Below are 25,959 nucleotides of genomic sequence, written 5' to 3'. Positions count from 1 at the left end.
ATTTAACTCCCTCTTTATAATCCTTGGTAATATTAGGGTCCTGAGAGGACACATTTCTTCTTGTTCCATTAGAATGTAAACACTTTAGGGGCAGCTAGGTGGTGTAGTGGATAGAGCACCAGCCCTGGATTCAGGAGGACCTGAGTTCAAATGTGACCTCAGACACATAACACTTACTAGCTGTGTGACCCTAGGCAAGTCACTTAATCCCACTGCCTAGCAAAAACAAACAAACAAACAAACAAAAAAAGAATGTAAACACTTTAGGGGCAGCTAGGTGGCTCAGTGGATAGAGCACTGGCCCTGGAGTCAGAAGGACCCGAGCTGAAATCCGGTCTCAGACCAGACACCTGACACTTACTAGCTGTGTGACCCTGGGCAACTCACTTACCCCCAATTGCCTCGCAAAAAAAAATGTAAACACTCCATCCTTGGATAGTCCTTTCCCATTGTTCACATATTGTTAGTGTTTTCTATTTCTCTTCAATCTTGTGCTTGCATTTCAAAGTTTTTTCTCAGCTCTGGTCTTTTGCATACAACTCTTTCATTTATTAGAGGTTCATTCCCCCCATGTAGGATTATACTTAGTTTTGCTGAGTAAATTATTCTCTGTGGTAAGCCTATATCTAGTTTTTTTTTCAATTACCAAATTCTAAGCTTTCCTCTTTTTTATAGTAATAGCTCTGAATCTTATGTGACCCTGAATGTGGCTCCTGGTTGCTTGAACTCATTCTCTCTAGCTGCTTAAAATATTTTTTCTTTGATTTATCAGCTCTGGATTTTTATTATGATGTTTCTGGGAATTTTTGTTTGGGGGCTTCTTTCAGGAGGTAACTGGTAGATTCTTTTTATTTTCCCTTTGTCCTTGGATTTCAAAACATCTGGGAAGTTTTCTTTTATATTCTCTTGAAGTATGATGTCTTGGCTCTGGTTTTTGCATGGCTTTTCATGATGTTTTCCAAGTCAGTTATTTTTTCTATGAGATACTATACATTTTCTTCTATTTTTTTTTTCAGTTTTGTGACTTTAATATTTCTTGTTGTCTCATCTAATCATTGTCTTCTATTTGAGCCATTCAATTTTCAGGGAGTCTATTGCTTGTTTTGTACTTCTTGTGCCAAGCTGTTAATTCTTCTTCCTAGTCTTTCCACTAGAGCTTTCCTTTCTTTTCTAATCCTTTCCTCTAGAAAGGAGGAAATTATAATTAATCATATAATTAATTTATAAATGTAATTTTTTAATTTTTAATTTCCTTTCTTCCTGAATTTGTAGTTGACCTAGTGGCCAACCTATGTTTATCTTTGAGACTCTGTAGAACTTGAGGAGTTATTTTCTTCTGGGTTTGTGTTTTAAGTGTCCCATGCTTCATAAAAATTAACATTGGTTTCATTTTTGTTTCCTCATTCTTCTAGACTTACATGCTGAATTGAAACTTTGTGTTTGGGCCAAGATCTGTTACGAGAATTCTGGAATGTTGGGGCCTTATTTGGCATATATTTCTATTATCTCAGGTTCTGCTGCTGCTTTTCCTGCATATTAAGTACTATGCATTTTCTGGATCTTAGGGCAGCTAAGTGGTGCAGTGTATAGAGCTCCAGACCTGAGTTCAAATCCAGTCTCAAGACTAAACTGAATCTAAGACACTAGGATTCAGGGTTAGGTCAACACAGCCAACAGTTCACTTATTTTCCTACTCCCTGCCCTATTTACCGGTACAGGTCCCAGTCTAGTCCCCATGCTGAAAGGCTTTTCTTGGGCCTCCTTAGTTGTACCCCCTTTCTCATCACCTACAAGCCTTCAGGGCTTTAAAATTGAACCACTGTGAGTTTCTCCTTGGATTTCCTAACCATCACTCAGTCTGGTGCTCTTCCTCAATCTTTGTTGGCAGAGAGAGAAAGAGCTAGGATATATTGTTTCCTCTTACTCTACTCTGGGCCTGTTTCTCTTCTCCTTCTACAAAGGTGATCTTATCAGATCTCATGGACTTAACTACCATATCTATGATGATGATTCTCAAATCTATCTATCCTACCCTAACCTCTCTGCTGACCTCACATCTCCAACTGCCTGGTAGACATCTCAAACTGGATATCTATCTATCCTACCCTAACCTCTCTGCTGACCTCACATCTCCAACTGCCTGGTAGACATCTCAAACTGGATATCCTGTAGGCATCTTAAACTCAACATGTCCAAAAGTGAACTCATTATCTTTCTGCCCAATTTCTCCTTTCTTTTAATTTCCCTGTTACTGTTAAGGGCACCACAATAGTCCCAGTTACCCAGGTTCACAAATGTCACTATCACTCACATCCCATGTTCAATCTTTTGTCAAGGCCTCTTGATTTCACCTTCGCAACAGCTCTCAAATGCACCTCCTTCCCTCTTCTGATACTGCCACCACCCTGGTCCTCATCTCACACCTGGACTACTGAAATAGCCTGTTGATTGGTCTTCTTGCCACAAGTCTCTCCCCACTCCAATACATCCCCTTGATTTACCTAAAGATCTGACCACATCACCATCCTAGTCAACAAACTCCAGTGTTTTCCTAACACCTCCCAGATCAAATACAGAATTCTCTGTTTGAAATCCAAAGCCCTTCATTACCTAGCCCTCAACTACCTGTCCAATTTTCTTATCTACTCCCACATCACCATGTACACTTCAAACCAGCTACACTGGCCTCCTTTCTCTTCCTTGAATAAGACACTCCATGTCTCAGCTCCAAGTGTGTTCTCTACCTGTCCCTCCTGACTGGAAAGCTCTTCCTTTTTATCTCTACTTCCTGGCTTCTCTGACTTCCTTCAAGTCCCAGCTAAAATCCCACCTTGCTTAGGAAGCTTTTCCTAATCCCTCTTAATTCTAGTGCCTTCCCTCTGCTGATTAAAATAGCAATTGTTCCTGTTCTGGCCAGAAACTCTCAGGGTCTTCCCCTCCCAGACTGATTCTTTTATGAAGGCAAACTAGGCCATCTTTTGCCTCAATTCTTACCTAGATTTTAATTACTGAATGTGTGCTGCCTCAGACAAACTGAGATTTGGGAAAGACCTTATCTCAAAAAGGCCAAGGTCTCCCACTGCATCCAGGGTCATCGCCAGTCATCCTGACTGATGTCTTGCCATTGAACTACGATGACTCTGGAGAAGAGAGTGAGACTGATGACTTTACACAATTTTGCCTCACTTAAATCCAATTCACTTGAAAGTTGAGAGATCATCCTCCTGATGTCATTGGTCCTCTTCGAGAACCAAGGACCAACAACAAGAAGTTCTATTTATCCTTTATATAGCTTGTCTGTATATAGTTTTTGCATGTTATCTCCTTCTAATGAAATAATGATTATGAGCTCTTTAAGGGCAGGGGATGTCTTTTGCCTTTCTTTATATCCCCAGCACTTAGCACAGTTTCTGGCATACAGTAGGCACTTAAATGCCTACTGCCTGACTTATTTCATGTTACACGCTAAGGGGTTTGTACTGATTTGCTGTTTTTCTCTATAAAGGCTGAATGATTAGGACACGTTTTTGTGGTATGCCTTTAACTTTGGTATGAGAATTCAAGAGATATGTTTGGTTGGGCAACACACAAGGTACACAAGTTTAAAGTACCAACTTCCAGACTGGGGCTGAGGGGAACAAACTGTATGTTCTTTGGGGGCTTACCAAGCTATTGTTTAGTTTTGTAAATGATTCTAAAACCTTCTCAACAAATAGAATCTTAAGCTTCTTCATCATTTTTCCCTAGAAGAATAATCTGGTTTTAATCACCAGTCATGAGGGCAGGTTGGAAAGTAAGAGTGAATAATTATTTTGGTTTCACTCCCCAATCTGACTTCCTGATCATTACTATAGAGCTGCACAGTGACATCTAGTGATGACACTTACATACTCTATCAATAATCACCACCTTCATTGTTGTTGTTGTTTGCCCTTCGTTCTCGAAGAGGACCATGGCATCAGGGAGGTGATGCCATGACATGCAAGTGAACTGCATTTAAGTAAGAGAGGACTGTGCAAGGTCACCAGCCTCGCCTTCTCCTCCAGAGCCATCTGGGTCCAGCGACCAGATACAGATCAGGACAACTGGAGATGGCCCAGGATGCAATTCTCAAGAGTCTAATTTTAATAATCTAACCTCAAACAGACCAAAATCCCAGGCCTGGGAATTTGAAATCAGGCATCCCATTCTTGACTCTTCCATGAACACCACTGTAATAGTCTTAAGGGGACATATCATAACTCCATTAGACTGCAAATTCCTTGAAGGCAGGGACTATGACTCCTTCGTCTAGCTCTCTCTATATTATCTAGCCACAAGACTTTGCATACAGGGAAGAAGTGGTATTGACTAGGTGAAAGAGGAGCTGGCTTTAATCATTACCTTCATCAGAGCCAGTGGAACCATGCACTGACTGACTCTTTGTGAAGTAGGTCATAAAAGGAATTTCAGAGTCCTCATATGAACCTTTCTAACTTGCTAAGCAGTAGGTTATTTGCCATAAGATAAAATGTGGCCCACAGAACAGCCTACCCACTCAAATAGGAAACCTGGAAGGCTAACTTGGGTAATCAGTGAAGAATTCCCAGTAGTGACTATCCAATAACAATTTTAGCTGAGCAGTGACTGCTGAGAGATCAGGAACTTGGCTAGCAAATTTCTCTAAGACACTTATCAAGCTCCCAGTTTCCCCAGCAGAGGGGGGCCTCTACCTGGCCTGGCAACCAGATATGTTCCTGTACTTCTCTATTAAGACAGCAACCCTAATCTAGAAGCACATTTTCAATCACTATCTGACCCAGCTTATGCTTAAAGTACAGTATTCCAACTTCAAAATTCTGAAAGCTACTGCTAGAGAGTACACAGCATAGTGATTGGACCCCTGGAACTTAGAGTGGGGAATTTTCATGGAGTTTATGAGACTATGCAATCCTGCCCCCCACTCAGGGATGGTATTAATTGTAGGACAGGGTTTGGACCTTAACAGTCCTTCAGAGGTGGGCTACAGTGCTAGTGAACTAGCCTGGTCAGAAAAATTCCTAGTGGTGATTAAAGTCAGTTCATAAAGTTAGACAGAGAGGAAAAGATTTGTTGAAGGCACAGATTAGAGAAATCTCCAGGAAAGAGACAGCAGAAATAAGCACAAGTTTAATGCAAGCAATCTGAAGCCAGAAAGGAAAATGTATTTCTCCTTCAGGAGCCAAGTAACCAAGGTAGGTCCCAGAGAATAAAAGGTCCAGTTCAACATTAGTCCAGAAGAAACCCTTAAGTTAAAGTTAGGACTGGACTGAAGATATTAACTGAACTGGAACAGATCTATCTAGAGCTAAAAATCTAAAAGCCATAGTTTTTAAAAATCTGTCAAATAAGGGTGTTGAACTTGATGATTTCTAAAGTTTACCCAACTCTGAGAATAAAACATAGTGATCTGGCTTTAGGGCAGGTGATGGGGAAGAAAACAAGGTCCATTGGGAAAGAGTGGGTAGTGACAAGAAAAAGACAATACATGAAGCCCAAGAGCCAAATTGAGGATCATAGTAACTGGCTCCAGATAAGACCAGATTACTAACATCTACTTTTAAGATCTGTTCTCAAAAACATGCCTTCCCCTGCCCTCTCCCCCCACCAATACTTGCTCAATATTTACTATTAGGGCTTTGGATCAGCTCTATCAACACCAAGCACAAATTCCATAAAACTCTTCCCTAGAGTCACAAAGAAGATGCTAAGCTTCTGTGACCTAGGATCAGGGGTCCCCTTCCTATTCTAGGCCATGCCACTTTCCCCCTACCCCTCCAATGCCCTGGTCCCCACCTCCCCTGCTCACTATTTCAAGGCTTGTCAGACCTCAGCCAGGGCCAAAATGATAGTGTTTGCTTTGCCACATACCTGAGGACTGGGAAGGGTTTACAGGAGTCTGGAGATCTGTAGACTTCATCACCTTTCACACCAGGATGTTAGAGAAAATGCAGAAAACAAGAGAAGAGGGGGGAATGAGCATTAGACTGAGGGCAGTGAACACTTTGAAGGGATGGGGAGGCAGTAAATAAGGAGAGGACAGGAGGGAGGAGGGAATCAAGGTGGTCCTTAGGAATATAGTTTAGGTATATAGATGCTAAGGGGGATTGCAGGAGCTAGAGCTGGGACCAGAGTTTGTACCACACAGAATTTGGGTAGGGTATAAAGTCTGGCCACGCTGATGTCTACAACTTCACTGAGGTCTATCCCAACTACTGTGTGTCCCAAAATTATATTCCCTTCTTAGACCCTACTCTTGGTTCAGTTACCATTAGAGCTGAGGTCACCACAGCATTCAACCACCCAGATAAGGTCTGGGCCATCTGCTCTGCACTTGGCACCACGAGCAGCTTTCCATCTTCACCAAAGGCCAACTTTCCTGTTAGCAAGGCAACCCGCCTTGGAGCCTGGAGAAGACAGCCAAGAAAAATCATTGAGAATAGTCTTCTCCAGCCTTTCCTGAACTTTGCACTTACCCCCTACTACTCTGCCTTGCCCTCACCTGTAGGACACAAGTAACAAATGTGACCAGCTCACTCTCCAAAATAGAGACAAGTTTCTGGCAGGTCATATAGTCAACAAGGCGAGCTAGGCGTCCCAAAAGTTGCCACCACAGCTCAGCTCGGTTCAGCTTCTGCATTAGCTGCTGCCGATGAAACCACTTTCGGTACATGGAGCCCTTTGCTGAACTGTACTCAGAGAAGCTCTCTACTCGCTCCTGCAGGCCCTGCCGCATCTGATATGTGTCTTCATGCACCTAGTACAGAAGATGGAAAGACAGTACAGCACAGCCACGCACCCAACACCGACAGCCCAACCCAGTTCTAAGTCCAACATAACCCCAAACCCAGACCATTTATACACAAAGTAGAAAGTACGTGTGTGGTAGAATGAAACTTTAACAGGAGTAGGGGAAAAAAAAGCACTCTGGAAGGATTCCAAACTGTCTACCCCAGGTAGAACCCCTCTACTTATGTCTAGCAATAGAGAAGTAGGAGAACAAACTTTCACTTCAGTCTACCATCCTTCCAAACTTTCAGTCTAAATTTTCCTTCCTTTCCTCAAACTCCTAAAAACAATAAAAAAAAAACCACCTACACTCATTGCCTCTACTTCCTTTCCTTTTACCTACTCCGTAACCCCTTGCAATCTAGTTCCCAATTTCATCATTCAGCTGAAACTTTCTCCTTAAAGGATAGCAATGATCTCTTAATTGCCAAATCTAGTGGCCTTTTCTCATTCCCCCTCATTCATGACTCCTCTCCCCCAACTACTGGGTAGGTGGGGGATTTGAGGGGAGGGTTGTATAAAAGACAGCACTTCAGTTAATTGTTAAAGGAAACTAGAGATTCCAAGAGGCAGAGGTGAAGAAAATATGGGGTGCAGCCTGTATAAAGACATGAAGATGGAAGAAGGAATGCAGTACATGAAGAACAAGGCCAGTTTGACTGAAACATAAAATAGGCAAAGAGAGGCAATACAGATTATGGCTGGAAAGGCAGATAAGAATTCATTGTAAAGGGCTTTAAGTGACAAACATAACAATTAGTATTTAATCCTAGAGGTAATAACTGGAGTTTATGTCAAGGAGCAGGAGGCCGGGAAGGGTGCCATGGTGAGACTTGTTCTTCAGGAATATCATGTTTGCAGCTATGTGGAGCGTGTACTGGAGAGAGATTACACATGCGGTAGGAAAACCAATGAGGAAACTTTACAGCTGATTGTATATCTAGGGTGAGTAATAATGAGGCAATGAAAATGAACCTGAGGTTGCAAACCTGAGTGAACGAAAGGATGATAGTGCCCACAAAAGACAGACAGAAATTCACATGAGTAGGGAGTTGGAGAAGGAGGGGGAATAATGAGTTGTCTTTGACATGCTTAAAAGATATCAACTGGATATGTTCAGTAGGTAGCTGATGATGCAAGAATTGAACTCAGGAAGGAGAAAAGAGCTAGATATTTAGACCTCAGACTTCTGGCCAAGATGGCTTCCCAAGGCAGCTCAGCTCCCCCATATCTACTTAAGCAAAAACCTAAAAAAAAAAAAATCACATCAGACCAAATAATGATTAGGAAATTGATCAAGAAACTATAACAAGTGACTTCTTATACTCTATAGCTACAAAACAGAAGTCATCCAGGCAATAGGAAAGAAGGCTGCCAGCAAAGCCAGTGCCAACATAAGAAAACAATCCAGCAGTCTCTCAACATATCAAGAGATGGGCCAGAGACACAGACTGACAACATGATTCTGTCTCCCCGAGGCAAAGACAATGCAGGACTCCCTTGAGAAATCTCCTGGGTGGCTAGAGACCCACAGAGGGTACCTTGGATGCTACCAGGGCATGGCACTAACCAGTCTAGAAGTATAGCAGCACTCAGCCAGGAACACTCCACACTTAGGTTCTCAGAACTCAGTACTAAGACCATAGAGGACCCTGAAGATGCAACATTCTAAACGTCAAAAATCCAAGGAGGCTTAACCTGGGGAGGTAGAAATTAGAACAGGGAACTCATATTATCCAAACTGAGAACAAAAAGAGTTGGCTGCTTACTCAAAAGTACCACAGAAGGCAGAGTCTGGCCCTGGCACAAAGCCCCAATCAGGAACTAAAAGAGATGAGTAAGTAGAAGGTATAGGCTGCTATAAAGAATTATAATATATCCAAAGATACACAAAAATGCAATCTAAAAGGAGAAAATAACTCTGTAACAACTGAAAGCATAGACTCAAAGAAAAAAGTAGATTTTCCACAAGCACTACATGAATACCTGGAAGAAATTAAGTAAGTGATAAAAAATTAAATAAAAGCTCTGAAGGAAAAAAAAAGTGAATGGAGTATAAATTGCTTAGAAGAGAAATTGCTGGAAAGGATTCTGGGAAGATGGCTGAGTAGCTAGAAAATTTCAAGATTTTCCTCCACAAAAGAGATAAAATAGCACCTCTGGGCAAACATAGAGCCGTGAAAACAAATAAGAGTAGGGGCAGAACAGGGTTCCTTCTGGGACAATTGGAGAAGATCTGAAGAAAAATCCTGGATGAGATTTCTTCCCTGTGAAGAGTAAACACCTCCAAGCGAGGGTCCACTTTAATAATAAGTGGCAAGCCCTAAGGTTAGCTGGGTTGGGAGACTGCCTCAGCCCCTGCCACAATAATTTTTACCCCCAGGACAATGAGGGGAGTTGGGCATCTGACCTGGGGAAGATCGAGGGAACTTCTGCTGACAAGGAATGTCAGACCCGTTGGGGCTACAGAGACAATGTGGTGAGGGCGAGAAAGAACCAGCACACGCCTGTTGAGTACAGAAGCAGTGGAGTAGGGATGCCTTTGCTGTGGGTACTTACAGGAGGCTGGAGGTATTGATTTGAGTTCAGGGTCAGAAGGGAGAACTGAAGAGGATTAAAGGCACCATCCCCCACACCTCAGGACTAGAGGTGATTATAAAAACTAAATTATTAGCCCTCCCCCCAAAAAAAATACACAGGCAAAGGAGAAAGAATCCAACCATACAGAGCTACTATGGGAATAGAGAAGATAAGGGTTTGTCTTCAGAGAAGGATACTCAAGCAAAGAAAGCCTCTTCTACCCCAAAGAATAATGTCAAATGGTCACCTGCCCAAAAAGAATTCATAGAAAAACTTAAAAAAGACTTTAAAAATCAAATGAGAGAGATTGAGGAAAAACTAAAAAGAAAAATAAGAAAAATTCAAGAAAAACAAGATTATGAAAAGAAAGTCAACCAATTAGAAAAGGAGATCCAGAATTTTAAGGAAGAAAATGACTCCTTGAAAATCAGAATTGGGCAAGAGGAAGCCAGCAAAGTTTAAGAGATGAAGAAATAAAAAAAAACATTAAGAATGAAAAAATAGAAGAGAAAGAAAAACAATGGATCTAGAAAACAGATCAAAAAGAGAAAACATAAGAATAATTGGACTACCTAAAAGTTCTAATCAAAAAAAAAGAATCTCGATACAATAATACAAGAAATAATTAAAGAAAATTGTCCTGAAGCATTAGAACAAGAGGGGAAAATAAAAATAGAAAAAATCCACCAATCACCACCTGAAAGAGATCCTATGAGGAAAACTCACAGGAATATTATAGTCAAATTACAAAACCCCCAGATCAAGGACAAAATATTACGAGCAACAAGAAAACAATTTATATATATATACACACATACACACACACACACACACACACACACACACACACACACACACACACACATATATATACCACGATTAGAATCACACAAGACCTAGCAGGGGCAACGCTAAAAGACTGCAGATCTTGGAACACTATATATCGAAAAGCAAAAGAACTGGGTTTCCAGCCAAAAATATCATACCCAGCAAAGCTAAGCATAGTTCTGAATGGAAAAAAAATGGAAATTTGATCAATTGTCAAACTTTCAAGTTTTTGTTTAAAAAAAAAACCCTGAACTTAATAGATTTAATATACAAGAGCCAAGACAAACATAAGGTATATACCAATGACCAATTACAAGGGACTAAATAAAGATAGAATGTTTACCTTTTACGCATGAAAAATGTAAAACCTATGTCTAAGACTGTCACTAGTAATTAGGTAACTTATAAGGAAGATTGGGGTAGGCCTGGGTATGATATGACTTCAAAAAGTAAAACCATTCAACTACAGCTAAAAGAGTAATTAATTACCTTTTACAAATGAGGTGCAAGAGGAAGAACCAATACAGAGGAATTAGATGGGGGAGGGGGCTGTTAGTTATGGAAACCTACTCTCATCAAGAATTGGTTTAAGAGAGGGAAATACATATACATTTAAAACAGTATAAAGGTCTTAAATTTAGAAATAAAACTCTAAGGGGGGAGTGGATAAAGGAGGAATCTTTAGGTGGGAAGGTCTGGGAATAGTTCAAAAGGGGGATATAGAAGAGGATTTAGATTTAGGGGAATGGGAGGATAAGGGAGGGATTGCTGGAGTTTTTTTTTCCTTATTGTATATTCAAGTTTATAATGTTTCTTTTTCTTTTCTTATTATGTATTTAAGTTTTTGCATTTGTCTAAAATTTAAAAAAATTCAAAGAAAAAAAAGAGAGAAATTGGTATAATCAGGCTTCCAAGCATGGTGATACGCTAAACATGTAGAAATACAGATATGAATGGATAAAAAGAACAGAATGGTATAGAGGGGGAATAATTAATAGGCTAATATGGATTTTTATACAGAAATACATTTTTAAGTTTAAGTCAATGCATATGTATAGTTGACCGCTTTTGCTTCTGCTTAAAGTTAAGTGAATAATAAATTGCTTTTTATTTTTTTTTCAGATTTTATTATTTATTTTTAGTTTTCAACATTCACTTACACAAGATTTTGAGTTCCAAATTTTCTCCCCACTTCATCCCTCCCCCTACCCCAAGATGGAATGTATTCTGAATACCCCTTTCCTTAATCTGCCCTCCCTTCTATCTCCCCCACCCCACCTTCTCTTATCCCCTTCCCCTTCTATTTCCTATAGGGCAGGATAGATTTCTATACCCCAATACCTGTATATCTTATTTCCCAGTTGCACGTGAAAACAATTTTAACATTTGTTTTTAAAACTTTGGGTTCCAAATTTTCTCCCTTCCTCCCTCCCCACCCACCCTCATTGAGAAGGCAAGTAATTTGATACAGGTTATACATGTGTAGTCATGCACAACACTTCCATAGTAGTCATGTTGTGAAAAACTAACTATATTTCCCTTCATCTTATCCCGCCCCCTGTTTATTCTATTCTCTCTTTTGACCCTGTCCCTCCTTAGAAGTGTTTGCTTCTGATTACCCCCTCCCTTAATCTGCCCTCCCCTCTATCATCCCCCTGCTCTTATCCCCTTCCTGTAGGGTAAGATAGCTTTCCATACCCAATTGAGTGTATAAATTACTTTTTAAAACAACATCTGCATAATTGAAGAGTAGATGAGAATTTAGAATGATCCAGGGGAAGGGAAGGGGAGATAGAAGGCAGGGGAAGGATATGTGTGTAAACTGGTAAGTGAAGGGATGGAAGGGTAGTGGAAAAGGGGGGAGGGCAATCAGATGTTTTTGGTAGCTCCCTTTTTTCCCCCTAACACTGATGGGGTGCTTGGGTGCTGGTACTGGAACCTCAATTCCATGACTATGTTTCTCCCTAGCCTCAGAAATACTATCCCTGGAAGTTTCTCTCCAGCCCAAGGACACTGTGCCTAGCAATTACTCATGAGTGGGCCCCAGTGATCTCCCTGGTGCAGTTACAAACAGCACCTGAAAGAATTATTAGTTTGAACTGGCTTTGTACTGGGTCATAAAGATATTCTTACCCACTGGACTATCTATACTACCTCCCTACTTCATTATCTACATCCTGGACTCCTCATTATCTGTATTCTAGACCTAAGACATATGTATACTCACTACATCTATCTTGTCAAATGAGACATTGACTGTTGGCAGACTGGACAACTTTCAGTTACCCCTGACCTCTAGTTAACTTAGTGATGTAGCAGGCCTAAAACCACACCTCCCTGTGGCCCCTTTTGTGGGCTTTTCCTAATGAACTCTGGGTAAAATGCCTGCACAGTAGATACAAAAAGTGCATGTTCCTTTAAGAACTGACCACCCTTTAACCACTCCCTAATCCCGCCCTGAATCACCTAATTAGCATATTTGACAGATGTTTTATTATACTTTCTCCTATATAAATTTTAACTGCACCCCTCTAAGGTCACAGGTTCCTTAAGAATCCTTGCCCTCTATATAGCATAACAATAAATCTTTGCCAACTTGACTCAAAGAATGCTTGAGTCTGTGAATTCATTCTAGACGACCTTTCCTGTACTCCAGTCTTTGAGGGGTCTCAACCTCTCAGACTGCAACAACACCAAGTCAAAGCTCTGTCCATGATACGCCCTACATCAAAGTTTCTCCCCAGAAATTTGCCCATGTGTCTGCTCAGCAGGCTGCCTGTTTGCTCACCCATTAAGCCACTTGTATGCCTATTTCACTAGCTGTGCTGATGCTCAGAGCCACCCCAGAGACTAAGCAATAGCAGTGCTGGGGGGAAGGGGCAATATGCTAGGCTTGAACAAGGCTCAGTTTCCTCATCTGTAAAATGGGAATAATAATGGCATTTACCTCCCTGGATTATTATGAAGCTAAAATGAGATATTTGTAAAGCACTTTGCAAACCTTAAATCAGTATATAACTGCTATTGTTATTATTAGTAGTATCTTCAGCCCTGGAGGGCAGAAGACAAATGGTTTTGAGGTATCTGTCTGGGTTTAGAAAGCCTACCAGCTGAAGGACAGCTGCAGAGAGACGAAGACAACGTCTCAATACCCGCAAGGCTCCTCTATTCATCTTCGCCAGGGCCCGCTGCAGCTCAGGAAGTGTGTAGCATCGATTCTCCTCCTGGGGCAGCCAGGAAACAGAGTGTAGCTCTTGCAGGAACCTGGGAAGAAGGGACTACAGAATGTTAGAATCAAAGTTTCTTATGGCCAGACACACAAAGGGACAGGGACCATATGTAGCCTTCCTACATCCCTTCTCTGAATATCTCTATGAAATTGTACCAGTAGGATTTCTGTACCTCTTCCTAAGACTTATTATCTCTTAGGTTTTTGGCCACCTCTGAGAAATCAGGACCACAACTTACAAAATCTTTCTTCTCTTGCTTGATCTGGGTAACTGAACCATCTCCCAAGTAATGTGGTTTATACCGTGAATCTCTCCTATGTGAGTTGTTTGTTTTGTTTTATTTTGTTTTTTGCGGGGAGGAACACAAAAATCACTTTCAAACTTCAAAGGTAGTTTGGTCCTAAAGCCAAGGTTTTGTTAAGTACATTTGTGTTCCATCTCTTCATCCCCTTCCCAATTCTTAGACTTCAGAACTGTTGCCTCAGACAAGGTAAGGTGTCCTTCCAGGTGCTCTTTTCATCTTGTTAGATCTTCCTTGAGCTGCAATGCCAACCCCTATATAGTTTTCAAGATTTGGATGAACCAAGATTCATATGGGGATAGAATAATTCCTGTTTAACTTTCAAGCCCTCTTTCTTTCTTTCTGATGGTACCTGGACTTTTACTGGCCTTCCTAGGCATAACAAAACATTGAAGTCTATCTCTTCAGCAAAAAGTCTATAGTACTTGGGGAAAGGAGATCAGTAAAGATCAAGAAGTGAGGGATGGAGAACAGGGGCTGAGGAAAAGAGGTGCCAGTACCTAGAGCTAAAAAAAACTTTATCTAGGCTAGCATGAGACACTACCATCCTTGGTCTGGGCTAGTCGTACAGGTATAGTAAACTCCCTGAAGTCAACGACCACATATTCTCCTCTCCCTCATAGCTGAACTTAGCACAGGGGTGGCCACATAAGTATCCACTAGAGATTTGCTGATTGGTTAGTTTAGAAGGAACCCCCTTGTGGCATAGAGTACCAACACATAACATTCACTAGCTGTGTGTCTCTGGGCAAGTCACTTAACCCCAAGTGCCTCATAAAAAAAAAAGGAACCCCCCCTCACTCTCTGGCCCCAGAGAAAGAATCTTGGGGGTTGAGATGTACCCTAACTCCTTCCCCTGAAAACCTGAGGGCTGAGACCAGGCTTCCACTCTTAAGACCAGTTGCTTATTAGTGACAAAAATGCTATAAGCCCACTAGACTGGGCCAGACCCTTTTTGACTACTCTATTTTCCTTCAAAGAAAATGTAAGAGGACTGAGAAAAGGAGCCAGAGATCTGCTATTATCGTAGCAGCCCAGCTGGGGAAAAAGAGATAAAAGCAAGGGACGGGAAGATTAGGATGTGAGATGATTTGTGGTAAAAACTCAAGGAGGAAGGAGAATAAAGGCAATAGGAAATCTAGGACAGAAAATCAGAAGAACATGGGTTGGGAAATCAGGGAGAAAGGAAAGAGGAAAAAATTTCCCACTCTGTATATACCCTTCCAGGAAGTCACTATTTGTTTATTTCATGTTAAGTAGCTGTGTGGTGCATGGGAAGGGATGACATGTACTGGGTAAGCCATGAGCCAAGAGAGAAGAACCAAACCAGCTATGAAGGACGGGTAATTGGGTTCCCGAGTAGAGAGAAAATAACAGACTAAAAGATAAGAGATCTGAGTTATAAGAGCCTGCCAGGAAATCTATCACTCATGGTCTCCTCAAGATCTACTAGCCAATCTTTAAGGACCCAGTAGTGAGGCCTGGCCTAGAAAGGCTGAACCACGGTTGGCCATAAAATTAGAGAAAACCCTAAAAAAAAGATAGAAACACAAGGAAAGGAGGAGCTAAAGTGAGAAAGGACTGGTATGAGGGATCTAAGAGTGAAATATGCCTCCTGTCCCTCAGGACATAGCTAGACTTGTCTTCCCTGTTCCTCACACCTTGCCCAGGACATCTGAGTCCTGCTTACAACCAGGAGAAAAGCTGTAGAGAATGTGGCACATTGTCACTTGGGTAGTGAGGGTATAGGGCTGAAGAGAAGGAGAGAGAAAAAGGTTTCAGGGAACAAGAGTCAAAAATCCCACCTGTTAATGTGGAGCAGACAAACCCCAAAGTGGGGTATAGAAAAGAGCAGGTAGTTCCTCAGGAAATCCCGGCGTTTCTTCAGCACCTGCAACTTAACATTCTTCCTCCAGCTGTGGACCAAAGGTCAGTCAGAATTCTCTTTGAACTTCCTCCCCACCCTCTCCCTTCTTTGACTCTTACTCTAACCCCACAACTCCCCTAACACCACTGAAGTCTCCCTTAGCCTGCAGCAATGCTCACAATCTCATCTCCTTATAACCTGCCCCCTCACCCATCTTTTCCATTCCTTCTCCCACCTCCCCCCATCTCTGTACTGCTGCTTCACTCATCCACTCCAAACTCCAAACTCTTACCAAGTCAAGGCCTTCCTCACAAGATAATGCTTAAAGAAAGGGATGCTTTGGAGTTGTTGCCACAGCATGGCATGCCGGTGCCAGACACCCAGTGTTATTAACTCACTGCCTTCCACAGGATGCACATGCAGGACTCCAAAAGGAGAAATGATGTAGTGCTCTGGATTTGCCAGGCTCTGTGGCACCACCGTCAGGCTATATGGTCTAGGAAGAGAGTATTATAACCAATGAACACACAAACATACCCTCAACCCCAATAATTAGGTTGTATTGCCTAGGAAAAGAGGACAGAGAAGGAAGAGGTGGGAGGGTAAAGAGGTAGAAGAAAGTAGGCAAAAAAGAAGATGAGAGGAAGAAAGTAAGAGAAATAGGAGAAAGATATTATAATCTTCAAACAGGAAAGAATAAACAGTTAAAATCAAAATGTAGCCCAAGAGAGATAAGATCATAGTAAGGATCACTTTAAATGAATCTTAGTCTCCAGGCCCATACAAATAATATATAAGGATATGATACTGGAACCATACTGGTAACTGCTGAGAAGTCATGAAGAAAGAAATGTGCCAAAATAACTGGAAAAAGCCAAAGGTTCCCCCTTTATTGGAAACTACAAGCTACTGATGTCGGTAAATTCTTAAAGTGATTTATTAATTAGTAGATCTGTGTGTACTTAGAAGTAGTAATCACAGTCAAGTGGCAAGGATTCACTAAGAACAACTTATGCAAACTAACCTCATCGTGTTACTTGACTAGCAGATTAATCAGGGAAATTAAAAAAAATTAATTTTAGCAAGGCACTTGATAAGGTGTCTCATGACATTCTTGTAAGCAAGAGGTAGTGCTGAAGATGGGAAGATAGTGGATTTGTAGCTTTGTGTAGATTTGTAGAACAACTATATACAAAGAATGGTGATGGATGTCACCATGGAAGAAGGTATCTAGTGGCATGACACATACCTTTGGTCCTATTCCATGCAATATGTTTATTAATTATTTCAATACTTAGAATGCATGTTTGTTAAATTGAGAATGTTGCACTGATGGAAGCAAAAAGTAAATACAGTTGGATGATAGAATCAAAATTGGAATAGATTTCTAGAGCCTAGAATGATTAGCTATATCTAACCAAAGAGCAAGGAAACAGGTGAAGAGAATAAACAATTAAGTGTCTGCTATGTGTCAAGCACTGTGCTAAGTGCCCGTCCTAAGTGTGATCCTCACATCAACTCTAGGAGTTAGATGCTATTACTATCCTCATTTTATGGTAAGGAAAATTTAAGAAGTTAAGTGACTTGCCCAAAATCACATAACTAGTAAATGTCTGGGGCCAGATTTGAACTCAGCTCTCCCTGATTCCAGGCCCAGTTTGCTACCTATTGCACCACCTAGCTGCCTTAATGGGGTTATATAGAAAGGCCTACACTTAACTTAAAAAAAAAACTCCATCAGTAACCGATGTCAGAGGCAAGGCTACAAAATGGTCCTGGGGTTTTACTGAATTATGAGCTTAACAAGTCAACAAGATGATGTGGCAAACAAAAAAAAAATCTAATGATGAATTAATATTATATCTAGAACCAAACAAGAAATGTTACAGTTCTACTTGACTTCACATTGCTCAACACAAATCTGAGTATTACAATCAGCTCTAAGTTTTGTATTTTAGGAAGGGCATTGACAAAGTAAGTAAGTCCAGAGGAAGATGGTGATATGTTGCTTCTCCAGGTCCTATTTTAGAGATATATGAACTAGGTATCTTCCATGGCAAAGACTAAAAGTTTCCTAACTGAGGAATGAGGAAAGACAGGAAGATTCATGTTTGGGAGAGTTCCAAAAAAGCATGAGAAAGGATATACAAAAAGCAAAAATTTGTCTGAAAGTATCGGGTGATGAATGGAAGAGCCACAGGATAGAACTAGGCCCAATAAATGGAAAATTGCAGACAGCAAGTTTTTAGTTCAATGCAAGAAAGAATGTATTAACAATTAAGAGATGTTCAAAAATGGAAGAAGCTGCCTTGGGAAATAAGTTAATGGAATTGTTCAAACAAGCAGAATAAACATTAGCAAAGAGGACTCCTGTACTAGAAAGGAGACTGGACTAAATTACCTCTAGAATAATTTCTAATTCTAGGATTCCAGGCCAAGGAAAGGAAGTCAGATAAGGACAGGATGAAAGATTTGTAGGAAAAGGATAAAGAATGAGAATGAGGAAGGCAGGATTTAGGGCAGGAGCAAAAAGGAAGAGATCAAAGGAAGAGGGTTCCTAGAGGATATGGGCCTGAACTTAGGAGTGCCTGGGAGCTAGATCCTTACCTGAAATGCCTAGTAGCAGCCAAATTGAGGTAGATGAAGTGGATCTGACTTAAGTATTTGTTCTTCCGAAGAATAGAAATGATTTGGTTCTTTAGCAGGATAATCTGAGTTGAGTAGTTAGTGCTTGACCTTTGATAGCTCTTTTCTTCAGTAGCAGTTAATGATGATAACTGACATGTATATCTGTATAATATAATATAGAAAACAGTGCTGAGAAAGAAGAGGAAAAGGAAGGGCAAAAGAAGGGGAGGGAAGAAAGGTAACAGGATCCTTTTGTCTAGCGATACTAAGGAAAGAAAGCCGGTTCAGGCCCGGGATACGTTGACTATTTTCCATTAAGGCAGAGGGAAGCTATATGCTCATCCACTATATACAGATCAACAAGAAGAAGGAACTGATGGAAAAGTCTTCTGAGAGATTTAGTACAAGGTTAATTTGGGTATACATACAGAGATACTGACATTCACATATAACATAAAAATACATACTTTACATGAGGTTATATACACAAGACAACTATCCACCCTTGCCCCAAATATGTAGAATAATAGAGTCTTAGATCTGGAAGGGACCTCAGAAGTCCAACTACTAACCAAAATATGAATCCTATATGAAACATTCTTGACTTCACCTAGGCTTCACATAAATATCTCCAAGTGACACGTAACTCACAGTCCTTTTGAGGTAGCCCATTCTATGTTTGGCCAGTTGCAATAGTTAAGAAGTTTCCCCTTAGGTGAGTCTAAATCTGCCTTCCTCTAATTGTCAGCCATACATGGCATATGATTTAGATGTAAAGAGTGATATCATAAGCAAATTAGGGGAGCATGGAAAATTTTACCAGTCAGATCTATGGATAAGAGAAGAGTTTATGACCAAACAAGAGGTAAAATGGATAATCTTGATTATGTAACATTTAAAAGTTTTTGTGCAAACAAAACCAATGCAGCCAATATTAGAAGGAAACTGAGGGGAGAAATCTATAGCAAGTTTCTCTGATAAAGACCTCATTTCTCGAATACATAGGGAAGTGAGCCAAATTTATAAAACCAAGAGCCATTTCCCAATTGATAAACGGTCAAAACAGGCAGTTTTCCAATGAAGAAATCAAATCTATCAATAGTCACATAAAAAAAAATACTTAAATCACTATTGATTAGAGAAATGCAAATTAAAATAAATCTGACTTACCATCTCACACCTATCAGATTGGCTAACATGGCAGAAAAGCAAAATGCCTAACGTTGGAGGGGATGTGGAAAAATAGATACACTAATGTATTGTTGGTAGAGTCGTGAACTGGTCTAACCATTCTGGAAAACAATTTAGAACTATGCCCAAAGGACTATAAAACTCTGCATGCCCTTTGACCCAGCAATACCACTTCAAAAGATATCAAAGAAAAGGGGAAAAGATATTTATAGCAGCTCTTTTTGCAGTGGCAAAGAATTGGAAATGGAGGGGATGTCCATCAGTTGAGGAATGGCTGAACAAGGTGTGGTACATAATTGTGATAGAATACTATTGTGCTATGAGAAATGATCAGAAGAATGGTTTCAGAAAAACCTGGGTAGACTTATATGAACTGATACAAAGTAAAGTGAGCAGAACCAGGAGAACATTGTACACAGTAAGAGCAATACTGTAATGATGATCCACAATGAAGGACTTATCTACTTTGATCAAAACAATGATCCAAGACAATTCCAAAGAATTGAAAAATGCTATCCAACTCTAGACAGATATCTGATGAACTCTGAGTGTAGATGGAAGCATACTTTTTCCACCTTCATGTTTTTTGCTTTTTATTGTTTGTCTTTTTTTTACAACATGGCTAACATGGAAAAGTTTGACATGACTTCACATGTGTAATTGATTTATTATTTGCCTTCTCAATAGGCAGGAAAGGGGCAGAAAAAAGAATTTAGAACTCAAAAAAATTTAAATGAATGTCAAAAATAAATAGATAAAAGAATAAAACACCCTAGTTTTGCCCACTGAGGCAAAGCAGAATAAATCGAATCCTTCCATACAATAATCCTTCAAATATTTGATGACAGCTGGCATGAATATGTCCTGAAAATGTTACCAAAAACAAAAAGAGCTATTTGTTAAATTATTTTCATAGCAGCTTGATGTGTAATTGCAAAAAACTGGAAGCAATATCCAACAATAAGCTAATAATTAAATTAACTATAGTTCATTAAATTCAATAGGGATAAAAGTAAAGTCTTGCACCTGGGTGCAAAAAAATCAATTCCACAAGTATAAGATTGGGAAAACATTAATAGATAACAGTTGTTCTGAAACAGATCTGGGAATTCTTAGTGGACTGCAAACTCAATATAGATAAGTATTGTGTTATGGTAGCTAAAAAAGCTAACATGATTTTGGGTTGCATTAAGAGGGGTAAAGCTTCCAGAAATTAGGAGGTGATAGTTTCACTGTATTCTGCCCTTGCCAAACCTCATCTAGAATATTGTGTCAAGTTCAAAGGATGTTGATAATCTAGAGAGTGTACAGAGGTAAGCAATCAGGATGGTCAAGGGCCTCAAATTCATGACATACGAGGATTGGATGAAGGAATTTTCATATTCATCCTGGAGAACAGAAAACTCAGGAGGGACGTGATGGATGACAAGCGTTTGAAGGGTTATCATGTAAAAGAGGGGTTTGATTTGTTCTGTTCGACCCTAGAAGGTTAAACCAGTAGCAATTTGTGGAACTTGTAAAGAGATAAATTTAGGCTTGATGTTGGAAAAACTTTCAAACAACTAAAGCTATCCAAAAATGGAATAAGCTGCTTCAAGAAGTAAAAGATTTATCCTCTGTGGAGAGCTTCGGTCAGAGGCTGGATGACCCTTGTTGGGTAAGTTATAGTGGGAATTCTATTCATATACAGATTGGACTAGATGGCCTCAGAAGTCTCTTCCAAATCTGAAATTCTGATGCATTGTCTTTCCCCAACTAAGCATGTCCGTATTCCCTAATTTCTAATTTCTATTAATGATACCACCATCTTCTCAATAACCTAGACTCAAAATCTCCTATTTGGATTTGGGTTAGAGGAAAAAGGAAAAATCAATCAGTTGTCAAGTCTAGGAAATTCTACATTCACAACCTGTCTCATATCTGTCCCCTTTCCTCTATTCACACTGCCAATATCCTAATTCAAGCCCTTATCACCTCTCCTTTGTCCTTATGGGCAAGAGAAATATGATAGAATAGTTTGCTAAATCTGGAATAGGGTAAAATTATGGAAACCAAAGAATAGGCATTAACAGGTCACAAACAGGGAGAACTCTAGTGAGAGTACCCCAGTAATACACCTTCACTATTCATTATTCAACATTTTTATCAATGACTTGGATGAAGTCCTTAGAGGCAGCTAAGTGGCACAGTGAATAAATAGATTGTTCGATCTGGAGTCAAGAAGATCCAAATTCAAATCCTTAGACATTAGCTGTGTGACTCTGGGAAAGTCACTACTATTTGCCTCAGTTTCCTCACCAAATTAGGATAATAACACTACCTACCTCCCATGGTTATTGTGAGAATAAAATGAGATGTCTATAAAGCACTTTGCAAATATTAAAGCACTATATAAATGCTATTATGTAGATATGTGGTAGAAGCTTCATCTTAACTCCCCTCTCCCTTTCCTTATGCAAGTCAGCTCCCCTGAACCAACTCAACTCTTGAGGAAAGTCTTAATAGTTTTTAAGGAAAAACAGCCTAACTAGCCTGGCTCAGGATAAGCATCCCTACTTGGCATACTACCAGATTTGCAAATGACACAAGCTGGGAAATATAGCTAGTATGGTGAATGACTTGTAACAAGTCTAATATTAACTGTAGACATATAAATGTGAAGTTCTATACCTGGGTTCCAAAAAACAACTGCACAAGTACAAAATGGGAGAAGCATAGCTAGAAAACAGTTACTATAGGACAAAAAAACCCAAACAAACCAAAAAACAACCCCAGAAGTTCAAGTGGACTCCAAGCTAGATATGTCAATAGTGAGACACAGAAGACAAAAAAAGCTAATGAATTCATGAATGAATGGGGGAAAAAACACATTCATTAAGTTCCTCTTAAGTACTAACTGCTAAATAATGGGGATTCAAATAAAAGGCAAAAAGTGTCCCTTATCTCAAAGAGCTTATATTCGGATAAGGGAGATAATACTTATACAGGAGAGTATTTTGATTCAGAAAATTACAGTAATAAAACAGTAGACTGACACTCTTTTTAGTAGCAATATTGATATTCATTTGATTAAAGTTCCAGAACTGGAAAGCAGGAGCAGAGATGGGGGAGGACTAGAGAAATATGTTAAGATGGCAACGTGGCTAATAAGAAGATGGGTAAGGAGTAAAGTGAAACAAGGCTGAAGCCAGCCTAGACACTGTGGGCCATGTGAAGCATTCACTAATTAGGATAGTGTGGAAACCTAATGAGGAGTTCCAAAACTGAAAGGATTATAACCGCTAAGGTAAGGTCTCTTGTCTAGGTGTCAAGGTGGTCTGGTATCAGGCAACATGAGACATATTGTCAAAAATCAAGTGATGGTCTGATTCTGCTCTTCCTTGGTCAAGTCACATGTGAAATGCTGTGTTCAGTTTTGAGCATATTTTAGAAAGAACACTGACAAACTGGAGCATGTCTACAGGAGGGTGACTAAGATGGTGAGGAAATCAAGACCTAAAATCATAAAAGGATTGTGAGAAATAATTAATAACCAATAATTTGGACAGAGATTCAGAGCTCTCTCCTTCTTCTAAAGTCCTAAGTTCAGTTCTTAAGGACATTGCTGATGATGAGATTGGACTTACTTTCTTGTTTAAGGCCCCATCCTGGTGGAAGCTATTATGTTCTGCTCTGGCTTGGATGGGTTATATGGTTTTTTTTTAACTGACAGCCTAAACCTGGTATAGAGATACTTTCCTTATCCAAGAGATATTCAGCCCTTCATTTTAGATAGCCCACTTCTAATCACGTTAAGCAATTAGATTTGATTGCTATTTGATGAACCATGCACTGTTTTGAAGGGTATGTAAACTGTGAGTCTTAGACCATGGCTGTCTTTGGTCTAAGAGAGACAGTCAAATGACCATCCTTTCATTAATAACCTGTTAGTCTTATTAATAAAATGATTAAATTACCCAGAAACTATGTCTTAAACCTTTTTGATTATCACAGGATCATAAAATTTATGGTATACAAAAGTGATAGAATACTATTGTGCTGTAAGAAATGAAAAAGGGGATGGTTTCAGAAATATCTGAATAGATGTATGTGAACTGATGCAGAATGAAGGGAGCAGATCCAGGAAAACAATGTACACAGTAACAGCAATATCATGAAGATGAATCAACTGTGAAAGACTTAACAACCGTGATCAAGGCAATCATCCACAATTCCAAAGGACTCATGATAAAAACTGGTATCCACCTCCAGATACAGAATGGATGGACTCAAGAGCGCAGATTGAAGCCTATCTTTTTCTCTTTATTTTTGGTTTTTTTTTTAATATGGCTAATGTGGAAACATGTTTTGCATGACTTCATAAGTATAACCTTGCCTTCTCAATAGGCAAGGATGGGAGTCATGGGAGGGAAGGAATTTTGAACTGAAAATAAAAAATTAAAACAAACAGAAGATCATAAAATTATAAGATGAAGGAATCAAGAACATTTAAATTGGAAAAAAAACTTGGTAGATATGGAAGATGATAACAAGGGCTCACTACCACTATGAACACTACCACTACCACTCCCAATTCACCCTTATACACTTCCTACTTCCATTAATCAGGTTTGTATATAGATCCTGGGTCCTTTGGCTTCTTCCTGAGTACTCTCTTTTCCAACTGGGAGAGCAACAGGCGTTCAGGAAGTGCCACATATACTCATTTGCTAGAACTTTGTTATCACAGCTCCAAAAATATTGGTATCACTCCATGGGGATCAGCACTAGGTCCCCCAATGTCTAGTAACTAGGAACAGTGGTAGAGACTGCAAAGCAGCAGAGTTAGATTTAATATAAGTAAATAATTCCTAATGATTAGAGTTCTCCAAGGGTAGAATGGGTTGTCTTGGGAGGTAGATGGCTACCCCAATTCCAGAGTGCTTCAAGTAAAAGACCACTTGTTGGAGATATTGTAGAGGGAAGTCCTCTTCATGTTCAGGTTGTACTAGATGGCTTTTGAGGTCCCTTCTAGATCTGAAATTCTGGAACCTGTAAATTATAGGGAACTTTTTATAGGGAACTTCCAGCCTGGAAACTCCCTCTGCCAACGTAAACTGGCAATTTCTCTACAACTAATCACCTTAGACATTTGCTGGGGGGGCATTGAAAGATTAAGTCACTAGCACAGCAACACTTAGCTAGCTATTTATCTACAAAGCTAACATTTATTATAGCACTTTAATGTTTACAAAGACCTTTATGTTATATGTCATATATTATCTCATTCAATCTTCACAACAACCCTGAGAGGTTAAGTGCTATTATTATACCCTCTTTATGAATGAGAACATAGAAGCTGAGAAAGGTTAAGTGACTTGCCTAGGGTCACAGAGCTGGTAAGTATCTAAGGCAGTTTTTTAAATCAAGTCTTCCTGACACCAGGGCCAACACTCTATCTACAGGGCTACATGGATTTTTATTACTGGCTCCTTTCTTGGATTTTGTCTCAAATCTTCTGAGCATCATAACTGCTATTATTCTTCCCTGGTGTTAACTACTATTTAAGTAGTTATGTAGGTATGTAGTTTGATGGTTTTACATAGGTAGTTTTCTGCCTCCTCCTTTCTTTACAGTTTAAAGCCCCTTTCAGTAGATTTGTAAACTATCAGGCAAATATGTGCTTACCAATCTTTGTGAGGTAAATTCTATCCCTATGTGAGTCTCTCAATCCTATATTTTACGCTATTTAACCTAATACATTCCTGTGTTTTGTTTTAGAAATTTAAATCCCATACTCATCTACCACCATCTTAACTTCCATTTATCAAATTTCCTTTTCTCTTCTACATCATTTGTCTTCAGTGGGAAGGATTAATGAAAACACTACTTGTACTCTTATAGTTTTCTGTTTCTTGCCCAAGATTTTGTAATTTAGGTTCCTTCTGACAGTATCATTTCTGCCCAAATGAATCACCACAAGTGGGTAGTAGCCATCTGTCTTGACAAATCTTAACAGGTTCTCTGTTACATCTTGGATACATGATTTAGAAAAACAGGAAACCTCTATATTTTGATCAAGTTACTAAATGGCTGTCTCAATAATCCTCACATCAGAGACTCACTGATTTCCATTACTCTTCTCTTCTTCCAAAGACCCTTACTAGATGAACTTTCACCGAACAAACTTAGTTCGTCATTTGGTACAATCTCTAGATGCTTCAGCCCTAACCTAATTTGTCACCCTTTTTGCTTTTTGGCCCTGGGAACAAGGCTATCTCACTTATTTTTTGTCCACTATTACTAGACACTCCTGGCACGTTTTTTTCTCCTTGAGTCACTTGGGCTGAGACTACCAGAGCCACAGGGCTATTCATAGCAAATAGATCCCCTGCTTTCCCCACCTGAAATATTCACACAACCATGGGTACCTGGTTTCATGGAGGACAAGCAATTGCTTTCTCTCAAACCACTAAGTTCCCTTCTCTCTTCAGGAAGAGCCTCAAATTTGCCTCTTAGCTCCAAGTATTCTTTTCAGTGTCTTCCTT

General features: G+C 39.8%; 1 protein-coding gene across 1 annotated transcript in view; it reads right to left on the bottom strand.

The window, feature by feature from the left end:
- Window positions 1-25,959, bottom strand: part of DNHD1 (dynein heavy chain domain 1) — a 150,888-nt gene that overhangs the window by 98,454 nt on the left and 26,475 nt on the right. The window contains 7 exon segments of the mRNA XM_078146212.1: window positions 5,890-5,941; window positions 6,288-6,425; window positions 6,521-6,775; window positions 13,323-13,479; window positions 15,552-15,662; window positions 15,906-16,109; window positions 18,221-18,403. Coding sequence (XP_078002338.1) covers window positions 5,890-5,941; window positions 6,288-6,425; window positions 6,521-6,775; window positions 13,323-13,479; window positions 15,552-15,662; window positions 15,906-16,109; window positions 18,221-18,403 — 1,100 coding nt within the window.

This window comes from Phascolarctos cinereus, unplaced genomic scaffold (assembly GCF_003287225.1).
Source record: "Phascolarctos cinereus isolate Bilbo 61053 unplaced genomic scaffold, phaCin_HiC Scaffold_726;HRSCAF=1367, whole genome shotgun sequence".
Lineage (NCBI taxonomy): Eukaryota > Metazoa > Chordata > Mammalia > Diprotodontia > Phascolarctidae > Phascolarctos > Phascolarctos cinereus.
The sequence above is the reverse complement of the archived record's forward strand: the minus strand, read 5'-3'. Positions and strand labels throughout refer to the sequence as shown.